Raw genomic sequence first — 25,167 nt, 5'->3', positions numbered from 1 at the left:
ATATATCACAACCTGTGCTTTGTTTTTCTGGTTGTGGCCATCAGTCCCTCTGGTTATGACTCTGTTCTTAAGGTCACTGCTGATAAATGTAGGTAAGTGCAGCTGTCACTGCTATTAACAGTCAGATGGTCAGTTTGTTTATATGCCTTTCTAGATCATTTACTTTGCTCAGAAAGTCTCATTTGTCCCCAGATCCTACTACTCACCCAACACACAAACGTCTTCTTTCCATAGTCATGGCCACTGTTCCTATTAGTGTGGAAACACTATACACAACATCCAATTTGTCAAGAAACAGAAAAAAATGTGCGAAAAGTGCCTAGTTTGGTGTGTTAGGCCATTCAGGAACGGGGGTGTTCAAGGAGTCTCAAGAGATTCTGGAGGATAGAGAGGAGCGCTGCTGCTCTGCTAGCAGCTGGGAGCTCATTCAACCATTGGGGAACCACGAACAAGGGTAATCCTGGACTGAGAATGTCATATGTGCCGGGGATGACAATGCCAGACGACAATCCATGGAACACAGTACACAAGTACAAACAATAATGTCAGGTATTAAAAGTTGCAGAAGAGAATTATGTTAAACTACACCAGAACAACAGTAATAACAGAATTAAGAAACCCTTTCAGAGTACTAGTGTGTGTTGTAGCGTACAATGCCCATTTTTACCTGTCAAGATCAGGATTTCCACTTCATCATAAAAATGCATCTTCCCACACGATCATGAGGAGAAACAACCCAGAGTCAACATATGTTTTATTTTCCATCGTCACACTTGACAGTTTTAACATCAAATCCATCATTTACAAAACAGTTGAACTCTACTTCAGGCTGTAACCGTTGAGGACCGCGACTACCACTTCAACTCCACCCTGATCTCTTTATACCCACAGCATCAGAAGAACCGGATTTGCTACAGTGAGAGATTAAAAAGGATTATGGGGGGGGGGGGCTGCACATGCTTTGGCCCTTCAGGTCAAATTAAATAATCACAACAAAGGAAGAGAATGAGGCAACAGAAAGAATAAGACTTCTTATAAATCAGGCAAAAGCATGAGATGCTTTGGTGGTTCCTTTGGCAGAGGTGCTCATCTTTACTCTACTGATCAACCTGGATAAGTAGTGAACACACCCAGTCATACCAAGCACTTCATGAGTGTCTCCAAACTTCACGCACAGTTCAAGTACAGTTTTATTAAGTGCTAACACAGGGCAGTGTTAATGTGAATACACACTGGAATAAGGCCGCTGTACACTAAACTGTTTTGTCAAGATAGAGAAGAAAAATATTTTCTCCTTGAGCCGCTTCAAGACAGAGAGAAGAGTTCAGAAAGAAAAGCATCAGGGTTTTTTTTTTAAATTCCATAAATGGAGAGGGAATGACATAAACAACAAGAGGAATTCTCTTTAAACAGCCACAATAGCACTTGATGGTGTTTCAGAAGAGTGCTGATGAGAAAGAGAGGAGAGGCGGCCGAGGACTGAAGGTATCAGAGTATGTTGGTGTTAGAGAAAATGAAGATGGTGCTGAGACAAAGTAATATGTTTTCAGTTGAAATGCAGGGTTGGCTGCTGCTTTGAATTGGATTTGCACAAAGAAGAAAATGTTCATTATATTTTGCACCCTCCACATGTTTACAGACTCCCATGTAAAACTACTGAGCAGAAGCTTTGGGTCAATCCCATTTCAGCCAGAAATGAGTGATGCAACACAAGCTGGTTGGCAGATTATGTTTGATGTCAACTTACTAAAGCAGAGCAAGGCAGTGGTTTTTACGTTTATCCATGCCACATCACTTGGACTGACACAGGATGCAACTGAAATGTTTTTATAGCATTTGATATGGAAGGCCTTTTAAAAAGGAAAAAACCTGTCTCTCTGTATCCCTGAAAAGTTGATATTTGGCCAAAACCAAAATGGCACCCAGAGTGCAACCTGGCCAAACTCTTCAAGTGCTCCCACCCACCAAAACACCAACACCCTTCTAGCCACACCTTCTCCTCTTTATTCTTCTCCTCCTCCTCCTCCTCTTCCCTAGCCAGGCAAGGGGGCTCAGTAGCGATAGTGGTCTGGTTTGAAGGGCCCCTCGGTGGGCAGACCCAGGTACTTCGCCTGCTTCTCTGTCAGCTTGGTCAGCTTCACCCCCAGCTTATCCAGGTGGGCAGCTGCCACCTGCTCGTCCAACTGATGAGACAAAGAAAGAGCAAAGTTCCTGTTAGATGAAATTGGTTTTTTAATAGATCCGTTTTGTCACACTTTTGTTTTTACACATTTTTCTGCCTTCTGATCTTACTTTTATGCACATTTTATTTATTTGTGTTTTTTTGCAGTTTATCTAAAGATAGGTTGCCTGTTTCTAGGGAGCAGTGTTTCCTGTGAGGCTGCAGCAAGTAATTATTTTCATCATGGATAAATCTCTTCTCAATTGTTTTTCAATTTGTTATTCAAAAAATTTCAGAAAATACAGAAAAATGTCCCCAGAGCCCAAGGCAAAGTCTTCAAGTAGCTTGTTTTGGCCAGCAAACTAAATAGAAAACTAATTCCAAAATGCAAAATCTTCAGTTAATGATGATATTTAAAAAGAAAAGCAGCCTCACACTTGTGTGCCATACACTGTATGAATATCAGCACTCAAAGTTTCCACAGTTTTCCGCTTTAAGAGGAACAAACTCATTTTGTCAACATCTGAACTTTTGCACTTATTTGATATTAAAAAAACTTGAATTTGTCAGTTTCACAGTTTTATAATAAATAAAATACAATCACAGACTTTGACATTACTACTGAACTTCATTTCACAAGCTCAAAATCTTATCTGATTAATGACAATTAATCTAAAAAGCTGCAGATCAAATATTCTGTAGATTTAATTCAGCTGTTTCAGAGAAGCCCTAATGGATATGTAAAGTAATCCTTCTGTGAAGGACTATTCATTTACACAGATGGAAGTATTCCAGTGAACAAGGAGGACTTCAGTAAAAGGATAAAAGTCATCTTGGACAGTTTGAAAGGTTTTGTGGGCATAGCTCCAATCTATGAAGCTCCACATCATCTCTTGGCCTATACCAATACTCTCTTTTTGAGCCTGTAAAGCACCAAATAAACCTTCAATCTGTTGCTTTCAGCAGCATCCTGTTTGTTTTTTGTATTTGTGCCCAGGTTTAAAATGCCTGCCCGCATTGTGAACCCTGCTCCCTCTGATATAACTGCACTTCTCTCTCGCTGTAAAATAAAACAAAATTGACCCTTTACATAAAAGTTAAAGAAATATAAAGTGAAATACAAAGTCACTTCATGCCAAGAGGTACTACTAAATTCCTCTTTTTATCCAACCTCTCCACTGTTTACAACCCTGAATACTTAAGTGTTCATCTAGTGTTCAACCACTGCATAAAAAATACCTACCTCCAAGCTCAGATTGTATTCAAAATTTAAAAACGTAGTTTTAATATCATCCATGTGATGTGTGTAAAATAATCTGTCTTATTGTGAAGGCTCTGACCTTCTTGGGCAGGAAGTAGACTCCCACGGGGTATTTGGCGGTGTTCACCCACAACTCGATCTGAGCCAGCACCTACAGGACAGCACAGGTGATGACTTTGATAAACAAAGGTTTTTAATGACAGACTGGATGCAGCCACATCACAAAGATGTCAAGGCTGTAAACTGAAATCTTGAAGATGTTCTCTAATTTCTCCAAGATACAAAAATACCATGTTGTTCACAGCTAAGGAGTATTTATTTAATCTGTCTAACCAGTTTCACTGATACCTGATTGGTGAAGGAGTTGCTCATGACAAAGGATGGGTGTCCCATGGCACAGCCCAGGTTGACCAGTCTACCCTCGGCCAGGACGATGATGTGATTACCGTTCTTCAGACGATAGCGATCGACCTGAGGAGGAGGAGGAAGAGATGGATTATTGCTGCTGACGGTTCAGACACAGGCTCAGATTGATGTAGCAGAGGCAAGCGTAGACGGAGCAAGAACACATAAAGAAAAATGAACTTTCACCATGTGAAATTCCTTCGGTATGAAAACCAAACCTGTTTTAGTTTTTCCTACCTGAGGCTTGATGTTGACCTTCTCTGGCAGCGTTTTTGTTGAGCCAGGCCATGTCGATCTCACAGTCAAAGTGTCCAATGTTACAGACGATGGCATCATCCTTCATGTTCTCAAAGTGGCTGAGGGTAAAATACAAACAATAATTAACATGCTATTGTGCAAAAGTAGAAATTTTGACATAAGAATTCAATACTACTTAGAATAATTTAAGCACACTGGTTGAACTTACTGTCCCAGGATGATGTCCTCACAGCCAGTGGTGGTGACAAAGATGTTTCCTTCCTTAGAAGCCTCATCCATGGTGGTAACCTCATAACCTACAGAGAGGATGACAGGAGTTAATATTGTGGACTGTTGACACTGTTGAAATTTTAGTCATTAAAGGATAACTCCTGGAATCAGGGCAGCAGGCACCTACCCTCCATGGCAGCCTGCAGGGCGTTGATGGGGTCGATCTCAGTGACGATGACACGAGCTCCGAACCCGCGCAGAGCCTGGACGCAGCCCTTACCCACGTCACCATAACCTGCCACCACGGCAACTTTACCAGCGATCATCACGTCAGTGGCACGCTTGATACCATCGATCAGGCTCTCCCTGCAGCCATACAGGTTGTCGAACTTGCTCTGCAGGAGGGAAGAGAGAGGAAAACATCACGTCCACATGATTTAACAGGATGTGAACTTTTCCAGACAGAAAAGGAGAGACACAGGAGCTCCTACTGTGGGCCTGGTGTCAGATTCAAAGATTTTTGTTCATGAATTTCCATAAGTCTAAGAATTCTCATGACCTCAAAGTGTCAGTCTTTTCCTAAGAATATCTAATGCAGGCATGTTGTACAATATATTCTGACATAACATCCCCAATGTTTCATGACCAGGTCTTTTTTTTCCCTCAACATACACAACAAAGTATCAACTACTGGTGTCTTGAGAATTAAAAAAAACAAAAGTGCTCTGGTTCAGAGCTACTTTACTTAGCTCCATAATTACTGTCGCATAAACATTTCACAACACGTCAGTTTGCTTTAAAGAATCCTGAATGATCCATTCAATCAGTGGATGGCGGTATTCAACATCCCACCATCCACTAAAGAAGATTAATATGTTTCTGTTCCCCTTCATCTCGTTCACAACACAGGACGCAGCTGAAGAGGATCAAAAGTCGAGGCTGGTTTACCTTTGTGACAGAGTCGTTGACATTGATGGCGGGGATCTTTAGCTCGCCCTTGTTCATCATCTTGTACAGGTTGTGGACACCTGTGGTGGTCTCCTCTGACACACCACGGATACCTGAAAATACAACATAAATATGGGAAATCCACAATGCATCTCAGGCACAAGGTAAGAAATCACTTCAGTATTGAGCTCTTAAATGATCTTTTTTCAACATAAAAGTGTAGCTATATCACTGTGCATAAAGCAAAAGTGAGCCACAAATAGACCATTATAATGCATAGTCTAGTTATAATGCCTGAGCTCTCAAAGGTTATTCTGACAGAATGCATGTACACACAGCCACGTGTTGTGTATTTAACTGTGGGTGATGAGAATCACTCCGAGTCCTCTATGTGTTGTAGAGTCTCAGTGCAGACTACCACCAGTCTCTCTCTGCCACCTTATGACACAGCTGCAACACAGACAGTTGGGCTGCAACGCCTCAAGGGGCATAAAACTCAAGACTGCACTGACATGTTACTATATTACCTATGTGTAATACGTAGTTGCAATATCAACCAGTTTGTGTCAAACCACAGCCACTATTTCGAATCCAAAATGTTACAGCGAAAAGTGTTCACATGCCACTGTGCACTGAATGCTGGGATATCTTCTGGTCATTTTCAGGCCAGGCATCGCTAACAGGAAGAGCTAATTTCAAACCAATTTGTAAACCCAACTTAAACTAGAGAACAGACAGGAAAATAAACAGAGACCTCAGAATAATAAGTGAGTGTGTAAGCAAACTGACCTGCCAGCAGTTTGGGGTACTTCTGGTGGACCAGGTTGGTGAGGTCTCCTCCGTCGTCCAGGATCATGTTGAGAGGCTGACCATCTTTGAAGTACAGAGTCTGCTCGATGCACCACACGTACTCCTCATCTGTCTCACCTTTCCAGGCGTACACTACACGCAGAGAGACACACTTACTCATTTGCCTTCTGTCAGTCAGGTGAGAATACTCCCACCCAGTAGCAGTGAACATGAAACCATCGGTGTTGTTTTGAGTCTCAGTGCAGGTCCATTTACACATGCAGCTGAACAAAAAGCATTTTTTGCAGAGAAAGCTAGAAGGTCATAATACACAGAGGTGGTGTGTGTTACCTGGAATGCCAGCCTTGGCAATGGCGGCAGCAGCGTGATCCTGAGTGGAGAAGATATTACAGCTTGACCACTGAACCTGAGGGAAGAAGAAATGGAGTCAGGAGAAAAAAAAAAGCTGACAGATTTCATTTCACTATGCAACTCTGTTGTGTGAATTAATGCCTCAATATTACATTATTTACTAGTATTATAATAAGAGGCTCTTTTGAGGCAGTGAATTTAAACAACATTTTTTTTAGAATCAGTCATTCACCTGAAAACTTATGTTTGCATGTTAACATGTGCCTCACAATAAGTATAGATAGGAGCCGAGCCAAGGGCCAAGTAGAGGATCATTACTCCTGGTGTTACCTTTGTATCCTAGATACCTGAATTCAAAGTCCAACAAAAATGAAACTATTATTCAGTCATGTTAATACAAAAGATGATCACAGCCAGGTTTTACACTGTCACAGTGTGAGCTCTACCAGATTACTTTGACAAGTTACTGCTACCTTCACAGCTACCACTACAGCTTCTGTATACTTAACTGTGGGTGATGAGAATCACTCCGAGTCCTCTACGTGTTGTAGAGTCTCAGTGCAGACTACCACCAGTCTCTCTCTGCCACCTTATGACACAGCTGCAACACAGACAGTTGGGCTGCAACGCCTCAAGGGGCATAAAATCATTTTACACTATGATTCATATTTTGGATTTATTTTTATTCTAACGTTTTAATGTTATGTAGTCATGGTAATTGCGCTGAAATTAATGAACTGCCATTGTATTGTGAACCAAGTCTATGCTACCAAGTCTATGCTATCTAGTGCCAAAAACACTCGACTGCAGCTTTAAAATCAAACTGCAGGCCTCATTCAAGCAAAATGTCATTTAGACACTGATCACTTACAATGGACCTTTTAGAGCATGAAGACACAAACCACCAACTTTGGTAGCCCAGAAGGTAGATTTCAAATGAGAAAAAACTGTGAGGGCACATTGTTACTGATTCTCTTTTGGTTCTCAGGCTGCAGGTTCCTGCAGGACCAGACCAGTCCTGGTCAGACAGATAAAACCAACACGATAACAGAATACATTCTGGCCTTGAGATAGACCGAGGGAGAGAGAACATCCCAGAGTCATTGAGGCAGTTTGTTCTGATAAATGGATCAATAAACTTGTCCAGTTTCATTAACTACTACTGCAGTGCACTTCTGCAGGGCTGAAGATGACAGAAGTTACACTGGGCAGCTCCTGGTATGAAGCAGTGTTCACACAGTGGTTGAAATAAGCTGCATTGAGTCATCAGTGCAAACTGATGACACAAAATGTACAAATAAAAGATCATTTAACTGACTATGGTGGCATAATTGTATGTAGATTAATTTGTTCCGATGTATTCTGCTGGCCTGTAACTCACACAAACTGACTCTTCAGATGAATCAAGAAGAGGTCAAACAAGGATAAAGAATAAATAAACCAAACAACAGCTCTTTAGTCTCCTAGAAAAATTTGACTGGACTGGACAATGTATAACCAAAAGATGTCACTGGATCTCAGTGGAAACAAAGTCCACTCAAGAAAGTATGATGAGACTCCTAAAATTTAAAAAAACATCTGCTCATCTTTGTTCTACTAAACATGCCTAATTAAAGCAAATGTTTTATTTAGTTGATACCTATTTGTAGGGTTTCATTCATTAAAAAAAGACATAAGCACTTAAATCTACCTGCATCCACTCTGAGATCAATACATCAACCTTTATTACTTTTATCCACTGCAGATGAGGCAAAGGTTCAATAATACTTTGTTATGTAAACTCCTGGAGTTGTATTGGGCACATATCATGCCACTCAGGTACTGTTACAGTAGAAACCATGCTTTTCTGAGAGTCAATAGTGATCAGTGGATGACCTCTCGTAAATGTTACCTCAGCGCCGAGAGCAATGAGGGTCTCGATGAGCACAGCCGTCTGCAGGGTCATGTGGAGGCAGCCGGCAATGCGAGCGCCCTTCAGAGGCTTGGACTGACCGTACATCTCCCTCATCTTCATCAGACCAGGCATCTCGTTCTCAGCAATCTCGATGGCCTTACGCCCCCATTCGGCCAGGCTGATGTCAGCTAGGAGAAAGAGATAGCAGGATGATGATGAAGTTGTTAAAAATGTGAATATTACAATGAATATGCGCCGCCAAAAAGTCACCTAAACACTTCTATTCCCAATGGATTTTTTAAATCCTGGTTGAACCTGCATGCAAGTCAGATTAAACCCTCTCACTTTAGTATGACGTGTTATCCAATAAAAACTAACCAACCCAAAAAGTTTTGATTAGGCTCTTCTTTCAGTTGACAGTGTAACTAAATGCTTGCAAAGATGTCCAGATTTGTTGGAGACACATGACTTAAACACAATAACAAAAATAATTTCCCACTGCACTTGTCATGTGCCCCTGACCCTCACTTCTATGTTGCTGCTGTGCTGGGAAAACTGACACAACTACAGCTGTGACACAGCAAGTATTTTGCACTGGTGTGTTGGGCAGTTTGTCTGTATGGTCTTTTCATTTCCAGACAGCTGCAGTTGTTGCTGCTGCTGCACATGTACAGTTTAAGCTTTATTGGAGAGGGGTGAACATGATCCCACTGAACAAATGTAATGAGGAAATGTGCTGATGCATTGGAAACGTGACCCTGGAGTATGAGCATAGTAAGCGGGCATTTATTTTGTCCATAATCAAAACATTTTGACTAAATGTTTGTAAACTGTTTGTACACTGTAGGTGACATAGATGCACTGTCACTGATGTAGCATAGCAAGGTTTATTTCTTTAATAGGTCAGAGCAAATGTATAAAGATGACAGAGGTCTGGAAGATCAACTTCTAACAATTAAGACTTCTCTAACCCTCAGTGTCTTTGATTTAATACTTGACTTGTTCTTGTTTTCACTTCTTGTTCCTTCAGTAGCACTTTGTTCCCAGGATGCTCTGTGCAAACTGTGTTTTTCCCCTAACCAAACTGCTGATCATTTCCTTCTGTGAAGGTACAAACCATGCACAGTCTAGTTACAATGACTGACCTCGCAGTGGTTACATAAATGCAGTTACATGTTGTGTGTTTAAACTGTGGGTGATGAGAATCACTCCGAGTCCTCTACGTGTTGTAGAGTCTCAGTGCAGACTACCACCAGTCTCTCTCTGCCACCTTATGACACAGCTGCAACACAGACAGTTGGGCTGCAACGCCTCAAGGGGCATGGAAATCAAGAATATTACTGTATTAACACATTATTTTACTAATATGCATATAATGTGATCAAAATCCAAACCCTGTCTACAAACTCAGGCACTGATGCTCACATTTAGAGCTGTACAATGCAATGACAGGGAAACAAGGTTTTTTACAATCTGTAAAAAGTAAAGACAAAAAGCCTGTCAGTCACAATCAGGTGGGGGTGGGTGAAAAGAAACCCACCACACAAGCAGCGCCGTAGGGTAAACACCAGACTGACAATAACCAGCTGGACCCACATTTAACACAACAGGAAATTATACAGTACTTTATCTGAAATCCACCATGTGTCAGAGCCGGAACACAGGGCCTGGCTTCACAATTAGATTACACAGTGTTGTACTTCTATAGACTGTACATGTCTCTCCATGAAACCAATCATCTAGCTGCTAACCAACTTCCTGGGGTAGGAAAAATAAAAATAGATAGGTTGATACGGTTTCAGCTTCTGAAAACACTAATTCCAACACTCCAAGTTGGAGGTGATTATTCTACAGAAGTAAGCATTGAGATTTAACAGGAAGTGAAGCACTTGGTTTTGATTTGACAGGAAGTGAAGCACTCAGTTTGTGTGCTGTGAGCACCACAGTGCTGCAGGTAAACCTCAGGGCACAGGATGGAGGTCTCAAAGTACAACCCACCCTACACCACCACTACCACCACAGGGCCTGCAGCCTGTTCAAACACACCTCAGCCGGTCTGAATGCACTAAACCAGCCCTGGGCTGAATGAGCAGCCACAGAGAGGACTAGGAACACAACTTCACACTGAGGTCAAAGTCATGACTGAACTAAAACTCAGGTGAGTTAACTACTAACTTCTTCAGATGAGGCTCAGAGAGTAAATCTCTATGGCTGTGAAGCATTGTGTGGTCTTATATGGAGCAGAGCAAGGCACCAATACTGGCAGGAATAAGGGTTCAACGGCTCAAATCCCTATAAACAGTACAGTATTAGCGTTTGAAGTAGAGTTATCCACCAAAGGCATGATATACTTTATGGCAACAGGTCCAAGCACCCTCATGACTGAGGTAAAGTTCAAATCATGCCAGTCATTTGGAAGGAGAACAAAGCCAGGCCTGCATGTAAAAATTAAACCTTTTATATTCTATTCAAAACAAGGCTGTATGTGTTGTACAGATGACTTAAGTTTTCTCTGCCACTGAATGTTATGAAGTGGTAGAACTGAAGGAAAAACACTGGTGTTGCTTTTCACCGGCAAGTGAAGGAATGAAATTTGATGCTGAATTCACAACATTTCTTCTGGACTGTGACAAACAGATGTTAATACTAATGTTATTTATGCCATCATAGCAAGACTTACAAATATCTCCTTTAAGAATTCAGCAAAAGCATAGGTGTGGTAAGTGATATTTGGCTGCAAGTCAATTATTTTTATTGCTGATTGATCTGCAGATTATTTTTTCGATAAATCAGCTCATCATCATCTATATAATGTCACAAAATCGTTTTGTCTGACAAACATACTTATGTACTACTCTACTCTGTACTATTCTATTTACATGCTCTCATACGACTCATATTAAATGAGTGCCATTGCTTCAATTAATGTCCTGACTTGATGGATACAGTCACTGACTTGACAGTTGATTGCATATAGCCAGTGGAGAATGTTTAGACTTTGCCCCGGAGCTATCTGTTAGCGTGACATTGTGCAACGTCTTCTACTTCCAAACCAGCTATTCACACGTACAGACCAGCAGACAAACAGGTGTTATATTTGGTAGAAAATAATGATGTTGCCATAGTAGCTGTTCTAAATGAATTAGACCTAATATCCCGTATTTTTCATGTAATTTATGACATGTATGACTGAATTCACTTTGATTTTCATGTGCATTTTTTATTAGTCAGTTCACAGCTGTTACAGCATCTGTTCACTTTTTTTCCCTTTATTTTTTATTAAATTTTCCGCTAGTATGGTTTCAGGAGCCTAACAAAAGACACAGCAAACAAAAGGATTTTTTTTACTAAAATATAAATTCTATAACAACATTTTAATTAATTACACTTGTCTCTCAAAAACTGCTGCACACGAACACCACGTGTAGTCCCAGCTTTACTACGGTATGTAAGTTACATACTGTGCAGCTCACTCTGTGTCTGCTCCTGTCACTCATGCAGAAACTGGCGGAGAGGCGCCAGGCATCACGGGAATTGTAGTTTGCAAACACATACTCGTGCCAAAGAGAGTGACGCCTCCGTGTCCGCTAATAAACTACAACACCCAGAGACTGTGGATTAATTTCTGGTCACAACGGAGCCCATGCTCGGCGCTAGTACGATTGTCGATTCATTCTGAGATTTGAGTCAAAGTCTGCAAACTGAAATTATCTAAAAACGAAAAGTTGCTAGCTATAGGCTAAAATGTGCGTAACAAACAACAAGCATGCTAAACATTCTGCTAGCTAAATCATAATAACAACATCGTACATTTTACCACATGCTAGCAAGTTGACAACCGAGCCAGTAAAGAGCTAACGGTTTAAACCCTGGAAATAACGGAAAATTAGTCTGAAACACCTGACGACATTAGCTTCGTTGGACAGTGAAAAGTTTCCTGTTAAATACGGTTTCTAGAAGAACCGTCAACGGACACGCACGTTGCCATAAACTTAAGAGCATGCTAGCTAGCAAACCGCCACGCTACTTCGCGGAATTTGACTTATACGCAAAATTAAAGCGATAAAACCTGACACTGACCAACTTTGTAGGGAAGTTTCTCAGACATGGTTGTTTTCTGGTGTTTTGTTCCGGGCAGGTAGAATGCTGCGGCAGCCTGGCCGACGGACAGAAGCAGAGAGGGAGGGACAGAAACATGACGGCTCGGTTTTTATCGTTGGAGCCGAGTTTACACGACAATCCCGGATCTTCTCTGTATCCCTATTGGCTACAGAAGGTCCCGCCCCGCCTGTGAGCGATTTGATTGGATAAGAGTTGATTTGGGCTGGCCAACCAATGATTGACTCAGTGTTTGGAACAAGTTTTGTCTGGACTCGGTTGGATTATTTGGCAACCGGTTTTCCCAGCCGACAAATAAGTAACTGTAACTATTCTACTCTGTTTTGTAATACTGACTGCTAGGGTTGAATAAGATGTTCTGGATTACACAAGCACTTACAACGTATTTTTATATTCCACACACATAGAAAGAGGTCTTAACTTGTAATAACACGAATGTTGTACTGGAAGTTTTTAATCATAAGGAAGTGAATAGTTGACTCGAACATAATGTAACAAACTGTGCTGGCTAAATTCAAGTCTGAATTACCAAATTATGAATTAGTAAGATGCCCAAACTTTTGTACATGCTAAAGTTACTGTATATTTATTTAATACAGTTTTTTAAAGTTAATTGAATAAACAGTTGCAATGTATTGACATTTGAAGAAAGGCTCATTTTTAATTTCTGTTTACTCTAACCCTGGCTTTGGCCTTTGCTCCAGAATTTCCCTCACACTGGACCTTGTCTCAGACTCGCTGAGGGTAAAGGTCCTCACGCTCATTCTTTCACTACTAATGACATTTTGATTCATAAATACAGTGTATCAGTGGCAGGAGGAATGGACAATGTCCTATAATGACATCAAATGAAATCAAATGATGTGGGATTCTGGAAGCTGACTAACCAGAATATTCAGTATTTGAACATTTGAATGCAAATAAAAGCCTGTCATGGGACACTAAACCCCTTCACTGTAAGTCAAAGTAATGCAGTCAGTGTGTTTAATCTACTACAGTATATTTATTGTAACCCAGTATACTGTAATTGCTCTCTAATTAGCAGACATCTGCAAAATGCACATGATATATGATGACTTATATGAGAATCAGCAACGTATTATGTGTAGACCATGCTAAAGTACTGTGTTCAAGTTACTGCTCACACTGTTTACTTTTACTCAAGTATATGAGTGTAGGACTTGTACTTTGAATTATTTGGCTATTGTCTATTGTTTACTACTTACTGAGAGTAAGGGACCTTAGTACTTTATCTACCTCAGATACATGAACTCATACACACACCTACATGCAGACATTCACAAACACACACCTGTGTGACAGTACGAGAGGAATCAGAGATACACTACAGCCTCAGTAAAGAGTTTAAAGATTGTAATGTATCTAAAAATGGATATTAACTGAAAAGACGTTGTAGCAGTGGTTAGGGATATTATAGTATAGACCTGATTCAAATGGCCTGATGCAACCCAAACTTGTGATTATTTGATTACAAAGCAGTAAGTCTAGCTGCTAAGCTGGCATGACAAGTGCTGAGAGAGCTGCAGGACTCAGCTATCAGAGATTATACACAGTTCTATTCATATGCTAAATTAAGTCATTTCTGAGTAGCTTATATTGTGCTGGAAATGACTCTGTATAGCTGGGAAATAACATAAGCCTAGAAATACATTAGAGTGAAAGACAGCCGCATGTTGACAAGGCTAAACTCAGCACACTGGTAGAAATACTATACTCCAGCTAATTTAAGAGCATGTTTGAAGTGGTCTTGGTCAGGACCACAGCAGGCTGTCACCTCGGCAGTACAAAGAACAAGAACAAGATTTCTCAGTTAACTTTGTGTAAACCTACAGATTCTCATTAAAGGGATTTTTGTGTAAAAGGTCACGACTATTCAACTTCTTAACCCTACTTCTCACTGAAGTTCTGCTGGGGAGGAATTTGAAACATTTTAAATCAATCAGATTATGAACTGTTCTAATGATTCATTTGTTATTGTTTGTGCTGTCCATACTAATATTGTGGATAACTTAGGTAAAATTAAAAATTTAAATAAGAAAACTGACAATTAGGTTTGTACAAATGTTGACAATGTGTCATTAGCATGTTAGAAAGCTGACTATGTACCATGTTCAAAGTTCTTATCCTGTGTCCCTGCTTTAATTATAATATAATCTCACAAGTCCTAACAAGTCAATTAAGGCCTAATGAGGCTTTGAGGCTTTACTGTAGTAGGGAGCCCAATCTTTTGCACACCACAATTACTATTAAAGTTTTTTTAATTACTCAAGTAAAATGCAGGTACCTTAAAGTCTTACTTGAGTAAAGTGCATAAGTAAAATAAGTTAGATACTATACTCCTCCACTTTTGATCAGATGAGGTGAGCCATAGGTTGGGCATCAGAAAACTGCAAAGAAAGTTCAGGTTGCAGATGCTTATGAAAGAGAGAAGAAGCTTGAACACCAGAATACAGCTGCCAGCTGTGCAGAACCAAGCTCCAGATGTTAGCTGACTGAGAGAGGCACGGAAGGAAAATTCATCTTGTATTTAAAGATGCAACAGTGCCCAAACTTGCATTGAATCCCAACTTTATTAAGATAAACTGTATACAACCCCACATTAACAACAGTCACAGAGCAACATGGCTGCCACATGGAAAACCTCCAGTGTCCAACCCTTTGTACAGCTCTGAGCAGAAGAGGCTACTGGTCACGCTGTTTCTGTACAGCCGGAGAGAACATGAGTGATATCTGAGGTAAACAGAAAGAAGAAAAACTAACTTCATTGATATATCTACGCTTCTTTTCAATAGCTTCTCTTTAAATATAAGGATCGGGGTCGACCCACTCTCATATATTTGAATTACAAATATGAGCAAACGTTGTAAATTGCTACTTATTTCAAGATATATGTCATGTTTACATACAGTCTCACCCCATCGTTTTATTCTGGGTCGACCCCAATCCATTCATGCATAAACATGTCTGCTGACAGGAGGAGGGAAAGTGTAGCTACAGCATAAGTAGCAGGGCAGTGAGCAGAGGTCGGACTTATTCACGTCATCGTTTTATCATGACGACCAACACGTCTCATGTTGTTGTTTAAATCAAGTTTTGCATTACAGGTGAGTCAAGAGCAAAAGAAAAAGAAAAATCCAGCTCACCGTCTCAATTTGACTAAATATCCCCAAGAGGTCACTGTGTCAAAAGGCTGAAAAAAAACATCACACACACTCACACACATTATCTTTAAATCCAACTGATACAGGATTTTCTCAGAGTACGTCACTGTTAAACCACAGACAGACGAGGCGCTGGAGGTGTCAGGCACGTTCCAATTTCAAATTCAGTAACTGAAGCCTGGCAATGTGCCCTCTGGCAGCCATATTGGAGGTCCACCACTCCTGACAACAATATATGAACTGTCATAATATTACAGAGCAGCTTTGGTTGACATCTGGGCAGTTTTTGGCAGGGGAATTATTTTATGTTTACACAATGTCGGCTAACTAACAACCAGTTTTGTTAAAGATTGTTTCACCCAAATCGCAACCCAGTTCTCTCACTTACATCTGGTGATATATAGCCATGCAGACAGGTTTGCTTTTATTTGTCTATGAGGTTTCAGTTTTCATCAGCAAGATGAAAACTCGCTCAGTGAGAGTGAGAGCAAGAGACATCTCTAAAACCTGAACAAATTGTGTGGCTAGATACCACTATAGGTAATTGAGATTTTCTTACTGATTTGAGTGAATCAACACCATTCAACCAATATCTGGACTCTGTTTTTCAGTGATTTAGTATTTACTTTTCCCACTCATATCTCTCATGAGTGGTCACAAGTAGTGAGTAGAGTTGGGAACCACTGAAGTAAGAGATCCAGCTGAGGCTGTTGGCTTTTTAACCGACACTTATTAGACCCAGAGGGCTTCCTGATGAGTAATAAGAAGTTTCCCACAGACTCTTCAGCAGGAGATGTGGCTGACAGAAAGATTGAACTTGGGGTCCTTCCATTACAAGATATCTTGTCTTAATGGCAAACTCCCACTGCTGTAACATTCCTTGTTTTGTAATTTGACAGTGACATTTTAATGAGAAAGTCCTACACTTTTATAACTAATCTTTTCTGTTGCTGCAGTGGAGATTTAACAGAGATGGTATGGACGAAGAGTTGTCTTCACCATCTTAGAAGAGCAGAGATATGACAATGCAGGAGGAAGAAAATGGCTGAGTCATGTTGTGTTTCTGTTTTTGCTTTTCTTTCCCACACATCTGTTGATTCTTCACATTCCTCCCAGAAACAAGCCTCGTCCTGTTCTTCCACACACCCTTCCCCAGAAGTATGCACTTGCATGCTCCTGCCCTAAGTGCTCATTGATGCACTCTTTTTCTTAAAAAGAGCTCTTCGATATACATAACCACAGGCTGTTAGGGCATGACATTTGCTTTCCATACTCCATGCCCTTTAGAAACAGAGGAGTGTGCAGCCGGAGCAAAGAGGTTCTTACTGTAACATTAATCAGAAGAGAAAAGCCTGGGTTCACTTCATTTTGAATCAGCAAATATGTGTACAAGTGCATACTTTAGGGTTGGGGTATGGTTAGATATTGGGATGTCGACTTTAAGACAGAGCAGCATGCCAGCAGCCAGCTCAGCAGCCCAGAGTCTCTGTCTCTCCTCCAGATGCCTGGGACCAGTCTGGTAGCAGAGAGACAGACAGGAGAGGGGCGCTAGCGAGCTAACAGGGCGAGCTATCTTAGTTAGCTGCCCAGGCCTCAAGGTCCGCCATGTCGTCTTCGTCCTCTTCCTCCTTCTTCTTGGCTAAAAGAAACAAACAAATGGAGACAAATCGTAAAATTTCTATGCAGGTTTTCGTGATGTGGATGGAATGATGATAATGTCATGGTCATGTAATACCTGGTCTAGATGGTAGTGATGTAGATGGTACGCTGGGTAGAGGGACGTCTTCTGTTCCTTCGATTTCCAGAAGGTTTTTGTCCAGCTCTTCCTGTTCCAGCTCCTCAAGTTCAGCCATAAGCTCATCCTGAACACACACAGAGGCACCAGTAAACAATCAAGAGATCTGGTCTGCATAGACACATCACAAACTACTAACTGTTAAAAATAGCTTGAATGACAGGTTATTTAGCCATCATATGCTGTGGCTGTGGCTCCACCCCACTGCATTTTCTGGCACAGAAAAACAGACAAGATGCCTTAGAGTGACAAAACCCCAGATCCAGGCTTTGTGAGTTAATTTTTTCAACATTTTGTTCTATTCTCACCTCGTCATAATCTTCTCCAAAGCCAACTGGTCTGGAAATGACATCTGAGATTTCCTGAGCCACTTCCTGCTGTTCTGTGATTTCGGCCATCAAATCGTCCACTTTGTCAATGTCCCTGTGAAACGGGGGGGCGCAGAGAATGAGAGGCAACATGTGAATGTAGGGATAAAGACAAACATGTCTCAATGTAAATCAGAGATGCACAACACACCATTTAGATTCTTTAGCTTCCTGCCGAAGGAAAAGGCACACATCAACTCATAATACTTATAATAAATACCGACAATAACCTCAGCACAGACAAAAAGAGAAATCTAATCAACAACTTGTTTCTAAATGTCTCTCTTACATGTTTTCGTGTGCAGCCTTCATTGCCTTGGCGGCATAACCCATGTTCTTGAGCACTTCTGTGTTGGTGTTAGCGTTCTCTAGCGCCTCTCTCTGGAATTCAATGGTAGACAACGTTCCGTCAATCTGGGCCAGCTGCTTCTCATAACGCTTTTTTCTCTTCAAGGCTTGTAGAGCCGCTGGACAGAAAGAGGAAGGGTGAGACAAAGTTAGTTAAGGAGACAGCTACTGCCTCTAATCAATAGATAGGGAAGTTAGAGGTATGTGCAGGTGTAGAACTGAGACTCCGAGCTGGTTCATCCTCAACCATCGACATATATAAAGGTAGATGTTTATATTGTGTAAGGGGAAATTAGTGCTTAAATGTCTTCAATTAAAGCATAAGACAGAGACAAATTATGCATAACTGATGCAGAGACATTACCAGTGGACACTGAACAGATACTAAGACAGATACTGAATAGATAATGAACCTCTAAACCCAGAAAATGAAGCCATCTCTAGCAGTCTTTGGCATTATCTGACAATGCAGCAGCAACTTGCTTTATGATAAGCTGCAGTGAACTGTATGAACACTGAATTACAGTGTCTGTCCTAATGAAGCAGGACTCCCTTAATCTGATAAGACCCTGTCTGAGCTGAATCTCTGCCCGTATAAGCAATATGCTTCAGTCAGGCAGTTTTAGACTTAGTCCTTTATTTTTCTCTTGAGAAGCTCACACATGTATCGAGCCTTATCCAAACTAACTGGGATAATGAGATATTTGGAAATCCGGAGGTAGCTGTTAAGATTGGCTGGGAGGATGAATGTTGCTGTTCACCACAAGGTTGGTTTGTGTCCCTGTGCTCTGTGCCACGGTGTGTTTTGGCACTTGCCTTCCACCATGTGGGTTTAAATACACAGAAACACTAGTTACTAAACCAGGACACGGGGAATTCCCCTTTAGTGCTGAGACAAGGGGAATCACCTCTTCAAGGGAGCCAAACCTCCCGGGGGGTGGGTAATGAGGTAATAAGTGTGTACAGTACATGTGGATTACAGTGTCATTTAAAAGCATGGTTAGAAGATGGGGTTTAGCCTTTTAAAATCAACATTAAGCGAAGCCAAAATTAGGATTTGGTTTTAGCATTAAGATATTTTCTACTTGCTGTCGCCCCCTCAAGCAGCAACAGGTAACTGCTATGATTTGCAGTTACCAAGTCTGTGTCACATAAATGTACACAATTATGAGACAGCTTCGAGTATACAGATTCATTTCAAGTACGTTTTTCACAAAAGTCTTCTTGTATTAACCTGCTTATTGTTAATCCCTGCAGTGAAAAAGTAAAAGATCATTTTATGATAACTTTTTTAGTCATGCCAGCTGTGTGGCTCTGGGGATGGCAGTGTTGGCCAGTCAACAAGAAAACAGATGGATTGCCATAAAATGCACAAATATGCATGATGAACTGTAACCTCTTTGACAATCCCTTATCATTTTGTCTAGTGCCATCATCAGGTCAAAATTTAATTTCATTCAATACTTTGATTAATGGTTGAATACCTGCAGAGGTAGTGACATTTGCACCAGCTTCAGCTGTACTTTGGTTTAGGGCTGATTAGCAAATATCAGCATGCTAACTCACTGATGCTAACTCATTGACATAATGCATTCCCTAGCCCCTAACCTAACCCTAACTGCAACATGAACTCTCAATCAGCCACTTAAAGTTGTGAGAACTGGCCAAAATGTCCCAAAGATAGAAGTACAAACAAACACAGACACGCACACACACCTTTATCAATCTGCTGTATGTGGTTGGTCTGGTCCACCAGGAGCCAGACAGCTGCTGAGAGTTCCAGTTTCATCAGATTATATCATCGCCTGGCTCTATTCCTGCACTGATAACATCGTTACCCAACATCACAGAATATGATTATCAGGTTATTTGGATTGCAGAGCTGCATTAAGACCACCCCACCCCTCCCCTTTTCACAAGATCAATTTGACTCTGTGACCCCTTTGTTTTTCCTGTTATCCTGCTCTTTTCTTGACAACATCAGAGGCATTACACAAGTTACTGTCTCTATGTTTAGAGCAGAAAATTTGTATGTACAATATGTTTTGTTTGTTGCCGCTTCCACAAAAAGTAAGATGCACAAGTCGGGCGTCAGAGCTGGAGGCATTCATTTCATTGTAATTTTAACATGAGAAACTTGATGTGTTGGTGTAGAAATATGCTTCTGTCAAACAATATGAGCTGCTGTCACATTTCTATGTCTTCACCATTATGTCATTCCACTGTTCTGTACCCATTGCTTCAGCTCCCTATAGTTTGGAGGAGTGGAAAATGCTAGACAAAGCCAGAGGGCCTGACGTAAAACAGCGCAAAGGAAGTGAAGTACAGCAGAGAGTCGACGCTGTTCATGGTAGGTTTGCTATGTTTGCTACAAGGTATTTATGGATTGTGTTATCATCCATCCCCTGGCTAGAGGGAGGCTAAGTGACAGGATGAACTATGTTGAAAATCAGGTTTGAGGCTTTGCAAACTAGTTAACCATGTAATCTAAATGAGTGTTAGTGCTGTGCTGTTTTTTCCTCGAGAGGATTTGTGGTTGCATCGCAGATCACTTAGCAACCACAGCTGGAAAACTGGCTGTGTGATAATGAGGGACAGTATAATATTTCTGTGCTACAATTATTGTGGCCACAACATCACGGTTAATGGTAACATCACAATATTTTTCAAACTCTTCCTGAACTACAACCATTAGAGCTGAATAATAGTTAAATTACTTCAGACCTTGTTTGCCTTGGATTTTATCCAACACAGCAAATACTGAACTGTATGAACTGCATTAACTGGTTGAGCTGGTTGGTTGTTAAAAGTTTGATATCTGTCTGTGTGTTTTCACATATTTTCTGTTGTATTCTGGCAGTTAATGGTTAAAATTATTTTTCACGTACTTAAATGCACACAGAACATAACAGAGATAGTACAGTCATACTGGACCATTACAAATCACTAATATCTCCCATCCCTCTGCACAAGGCAAATACACTAAAAGAGCTATTGGTCTCACTCTTCTCTGCGGGCTGGGTGATGTGAGCAGTGTGACCCAGAAAAGCTGATATAAAAGCTTCACCACAGTTAGAGCTGAAGCTGAAAGAACATCATGTTCATGATGTTAAGCCATCCTATTTCCCCTTTGTCAGTCATGAAAAATACCTGCTGGTTGTCAGAGAGTTGACTAGCTATGTTAGCATAGCAAATCCCCGGCATGAGAGGCTCCCTGGACCATCACAGGGTTCAGTTCTGCATTAGAACCAGTTCTAAACCAACAAGAACTGGATTTGTTGATAAAATGTATTTTGAATGGGCTGATAAATTCCTGACAGTAAAGTTTGGAGCTACTGCACCTCTGTCTGCATTGTTGGTTATACATGCTTAACCCTAAAGTAAAGGGTTTCCAATATGGTTGACTGGAGCTATGTGTAACAAACAGTAGTAGTGACACAGGGAAATGGAAATATAGAAAGCCTGAAAGGACAAAGCATTTCCTGCAGTATTTAAATGTCTCTCAACACAGTCCCATACAACTGGATACGTTCACTGGATGACATCAGATCACAGGTTTTTGCATTCATACCTGGCGTTAGAAAATCTTTCTCATCATCACAATCCTGCTGGCACTGGCATCTGATCTTAATATGCAAATTTAGTGGGCAGGACCAACATGGCACATCACAGTTCAAGGGGAAAAATGCTGCTGAATTGGCTCCAGATGTATCTGGCTAGTCCAACAGCACAGCAAAGACTGCAATGCTTCCAGCTTGCAACTGCATTAACAATCAGTTATTCCATTGCAGGTTATTAACAACTGTATATGGGATCATGATGCCAGAAAATCAGCTATAGTTAGGAAAAGTTTTGCAGGAGATAACTGTGCAAACCATGCACTAGCACCATGTGCATGTACAGGATAGAGACAATTCTACTATTTTTTTTAAACCCAAATTGAGTCACGCACTAGGTGGGTGTTTATGGGTGTCTGCTAAAAATCAAGGTGGTTTTTGCTTTCAATATGTCTCAGTTTCTTTATTAGCAAGACTTGGCCACAGCGTTGCTCAATCTAATTCACACACACATTCCAGGTAGAATACCTAATGACATGTACCGTGATAAATCTATTGTTTTTCTCTCAAGCACAGAGAGAGGAGCAAGTTACTGCTGCCATGGTCACTTTCCTGAGTTTTAAATTCTGTCTCAGAGGTGTTTAAATTGTTGTGTGGTGTCGGATGCCTGAGAGACTTGCTGCTTCATATCAAATCATCTAATGGTGCTGTGAATGAGGACATCAGCTGCATGCTAAAAAAGTATCATGACAGTGTCACAGTTCTCAAAGAAAACAGCAAAATGATTAGGCATGAACCTGATGATAATCTGCTGATTATGATCAAACTTGTAGCTGGTCCTGGCCTCTCCCTGTATCAGGTATTTGCTAGATAGAAGATAAGTTGACCTGACGCTACTTTGACATTTCTCAAAAGTAATTGATTCATTTTTAACAATGTAATCAATTGTAGGCCCAGTCCATACTTCTGTCTGTCAGTGTATCTAGAGTTGACAACGTGCTTCATATGAAGTATGACATGCACAGGAGTCCAAGAGCTACAAATATTAAATGTGAGATCTAGGGGGACAAACCTTAGATCTAAAACCCACAAAAACCCTATTTTAAAAGTCATTTGCAGGTCCTCGGAAAGACTCAAAACTCTGAATCAAAAAAGTTTCCATCTGCTGCATGAAAAAGTTCAGTTTCCATCAAGCTGTGACTTTCATATGACAGCAGTCAGAAATGACATATCACCTCGCTCTTTTTGTACAAGAAAAACAAATGCATGTCTTAAAGCAACATTAAAATAAAAAAATATAACTAGTTCTCATCATAACATCAGGGAAGGAAACAGCAAGGAGATATGCAATTTCCTGCAACCATCTTTGCTTGAAACAGAGTGACAGCTTGGGAAAGTTTTTGTTGTTGTTGTTGGGTGGAGGACACAATATGTTTTATCCAGATGTTTGGGAGCGTTTTTGCAAATACCTCCAACACATCTGCAGCTGTTGTTTAACAAGCTTCTGGGTTTCAAAGGTCAACAGGGGTTTATCTGTCAGAAAACCTGATTCTTAACTCTGTTACTTGAATATAAATACATGCGAGGCACAACCTAGGGTTAGTGTTGTACATACAGAGTAGACAGAAGTAGCAGTAGTATAAATATAATATGCAGAAACAGAATGATGTATCAAGGAAGTGAATTCCTTACATTCATTGTTCAATTTAATACAGTATGTTGGAGCAAACTTACCCTGGGGCTTGGGGCAATATTATGTGTGCTGTCTATCACTATTAGAGCTGCAGTAATGATTAGCTGATTAACTGCTTAGCTGATCAATAGAAAATGAATTAGCAACTATTCTGATCAATCATTTAAGTTATTTGACAAGCAAAAATATCCCACATTTACTGGTTCCAGCGTCTCAAATTAAGTGCTGTCTTTTCACTGTAATCCAAACTCACTGTCATTGGTTGCAGCCCTAAATATACTGTATAATACATTCTAACATATAATGTAATTTTCTTTGTCACATACAAGAGTAAAATGAATGTCTTTGGGTTTTGGACTACAGGCCCAACAAAACATTTGAAGATATCACTTTAATCTGTGGGAAATTAAAATAGGTATTTTTTTAGTCATTTATTTTAGCATCAAAACTGACACTTGATTAATCGGTCATATTAACTGAAAATGAAAATAATCATTCATATCCATATAAGTCACAGGGGCACTCAGCCACATTGCTGGACACTCGTCAGCAACCATATTTGGATATTTGGACTGTGCCATTAGTTTCACTCTATTTTGAACATCACTTTATTACAGAAAGACTGTTCTTCATTTTAGGAAACTTATCATCATCTGATTTATAACCTGTGTTTCTGCAATGTTCTCTTTGGGTTTTGGAAAATGTGATGGGTATCTTTCACTGTTTTCAAATGTTGTACACACCAAACCATGCAAATATTTGATAGTAGCAGCCCTAATAATAATAATGATAATAACTCACTGATCACTACCTTGTTAAGCAATACAAAATGGATGAATAGATGAGTGAATGGAAGGGTGACACCATTCAAAAGTAACTAATTAACTTCTGGTCCAAATATGATTTTTAAATAACGTCAGGTATCTAGAACAATACCACTAGAGATTTTCCAAACAGCTCTTACTAAAATCAGTCACAGAAACCATTTATAGCGAATATAAACTGCCTATAGCTGGCAAGAAACAACATTTACAACGGCTGTGGATGGAATTTAAGACTTTTTAATTACTTCTAAGGCATTTTTTGGAGAAAAATGAATTCAATGCTACTTTTCAAGATCCGCGGACATGTGTAATTACTCTTGTTTTTGGCTTCTTCGTTGGTGAATATAGTTAAAGTACTAATACTGCTACCCCTGGGAAATACATTTAAAAATGGAGTCAGACTTGAGTTCAGGTAAGCAGCCTGGCAACTGCCAACTTCCCTGTTCCGTCTGTGCGGATAGCCTACGGGCTAACCCACAAACTAACTTCACTTTGACGGTTTCGTTGAACTGCTCGGTTTGGGAGCGTTTCCTCACCTCGTTTGTTTTTCGTGCCGTTCTTCTTCGCCGTTATGAGCTCCTGGTCGATTTTCTTCTCTAGAAATTCCTGTTTTTTGGCCAACATTTCCTCGGTCTCTCTGAGTCGCTGGATAGCCTCCTGGGGTGTCGGCGCTTTCCCACCCTTACCACCGCTGCCGAATAACTTACCAAATAGCGACATTTTGGTATTAAATGTAAACAATAGCGGTCGTATTAACCGTACAGTAACCGTCGACACCGAACAGGTAATCGCTAAATTGCTCTGTTGTCCTTTTGCTCAACTATCGTCGCCGAGCCGAAGATCCTCCGCTGCTACTGCTGCTGTTGTTGTTTTTCTCTCTTCTTCCGCTTTTCCAGACAGGCCTCGTGATGTCATTACGTCAGCGCCAGTAACGTGAGTCATGTGTGAGTCTTCAAGGGGATTTCACAAATTACCAAACGGTT

At 40.6% G+C, this 25,167-nt stretch overlaps 2 protein-coding genes and 3 non-coding genes across 5 annotated transcripts; all 5 read right to left on the bottom strand.

Moving 5' to 3' along the window:
• Nucleotides 1–737: 737 nt before the first annotated feature.
• Nucleotides 738–12,524, bottom strand: ahcy (adenosylhomocysteinase). Its single transcript, XM_018678247.2, is given in 12 exon segments — nt 738–2,183; nt 3,502–3,573; nt 3,771–3,893; nt 4,065–4,088; nt 4,090–4,183; nt 4,294–4,381; nt 4,483–4,690; nt 5,244–5,356; nt 6,033–6,185; nt 6,384–6,459; nt 8,296–8,486; nt 12,379–12,524. Coding segments are annotated over 12 exon segments (1,302 nt in total). The 5' UTR covers nt 12,407–12,524; the 3' UTR covers nt 738–2,051.
• On the bottom strand, nt 5,600–5,735 carry LOC127143145 (small nucleolar RNA SNORA17). Its single transcript, XR_007814370.1, has one exon. It is a non-coding gene; the product is annotated as a small nucleolar RNA SNORA17 (small nucleolar RNA).
• Nucleotides 6,912–7,047, bottom strand: LOC127143144 (small nucleolar RNA SNORA17). The gene has a single exon (XR_007814369.1). It is a non-coding gene; the product is annotated as a small nucleolar RNA SNORA17 (small nucleolar RNA).
• On the bottom strand, nt 9,487–9,622 carry LOC127143143 (small nucleolar RNA SNORA17). The gene has a single exon (XR_007814368.1). It is a non-coding gene; the product is annotated as a small nucleolar RNA SNORA17 (small nucleolar RNA).
• A 2,465-nt stretch (nt 12,525–14,989) lies between the features above and the next one.
• chmp4ba (charged multivesicular body protein 4Ba) lies at nt 14,990–25,058 on the bottom strand. The gene is made up of 5 exons (XM_018678245.2): nt 24,721–25,058; nt 18,052–18,229; nt 17,703–17,817; nt 17,335–17,461; nt 14,990–17,238 (listed from the first exon to the last, which is right to left on the bottom strand). The coding sequence occupies exons 1-5, from the start codon at nt 24,902–24,904 to the stop codon at nt 17,174–17,176; spliced, it is 669 nt and encodes a 222-aa protein (XP_018533761.1). The 5' UTR covers nt 24,905–25,058; the 3' UTR covers nt 14,990–17,173.
• Nucleotides 25,059–25,167: the final 109 nt, after the last annotated feature.

Source organism: Lates calcarifer, linkage group LG12 (assembly GCF_001640805.2).
Source record: "Lates calcarifer isolate ASB-BC8 linkage group LG12, TLL_Latcal_v3, whole genome shotgun sequence".
NCBI classification, from domain to species: domain Eukaryota; kingdom Metazoa; phylum Chordata; class Actinopteri; family Centropomidae; genus Lates; species Lates calcarifer.
This window is presented reverse-complemented; position numbering and strand designations above follow the sequence as displayed.

Bases quoted from the DNA above. Each gene is read 5' to 3' on its own strand.
- chmp4ba (XM_018678245.2), bottom strand. From the start codon at position 24,904: ATGTCGCTATTTGGTAAGTTATTCGGCAGCGGTGGTAAGGGTGGGAAA. The intron at 18,230-24,720 runs GTGAGGAAACGC...CTTTCTGTCCAG, and splicing joins CGGCACGAAAAACAAACGAG to CGGCTCTACAAGCCTTGAAG. The intron at 17,239-17,334 runs GTATTACATGAC...TGTTTCTTTTAG, and splicing joins ATCACTACCATCTAGACCAG to CCAAGAAGAAGGAGGAAGAG.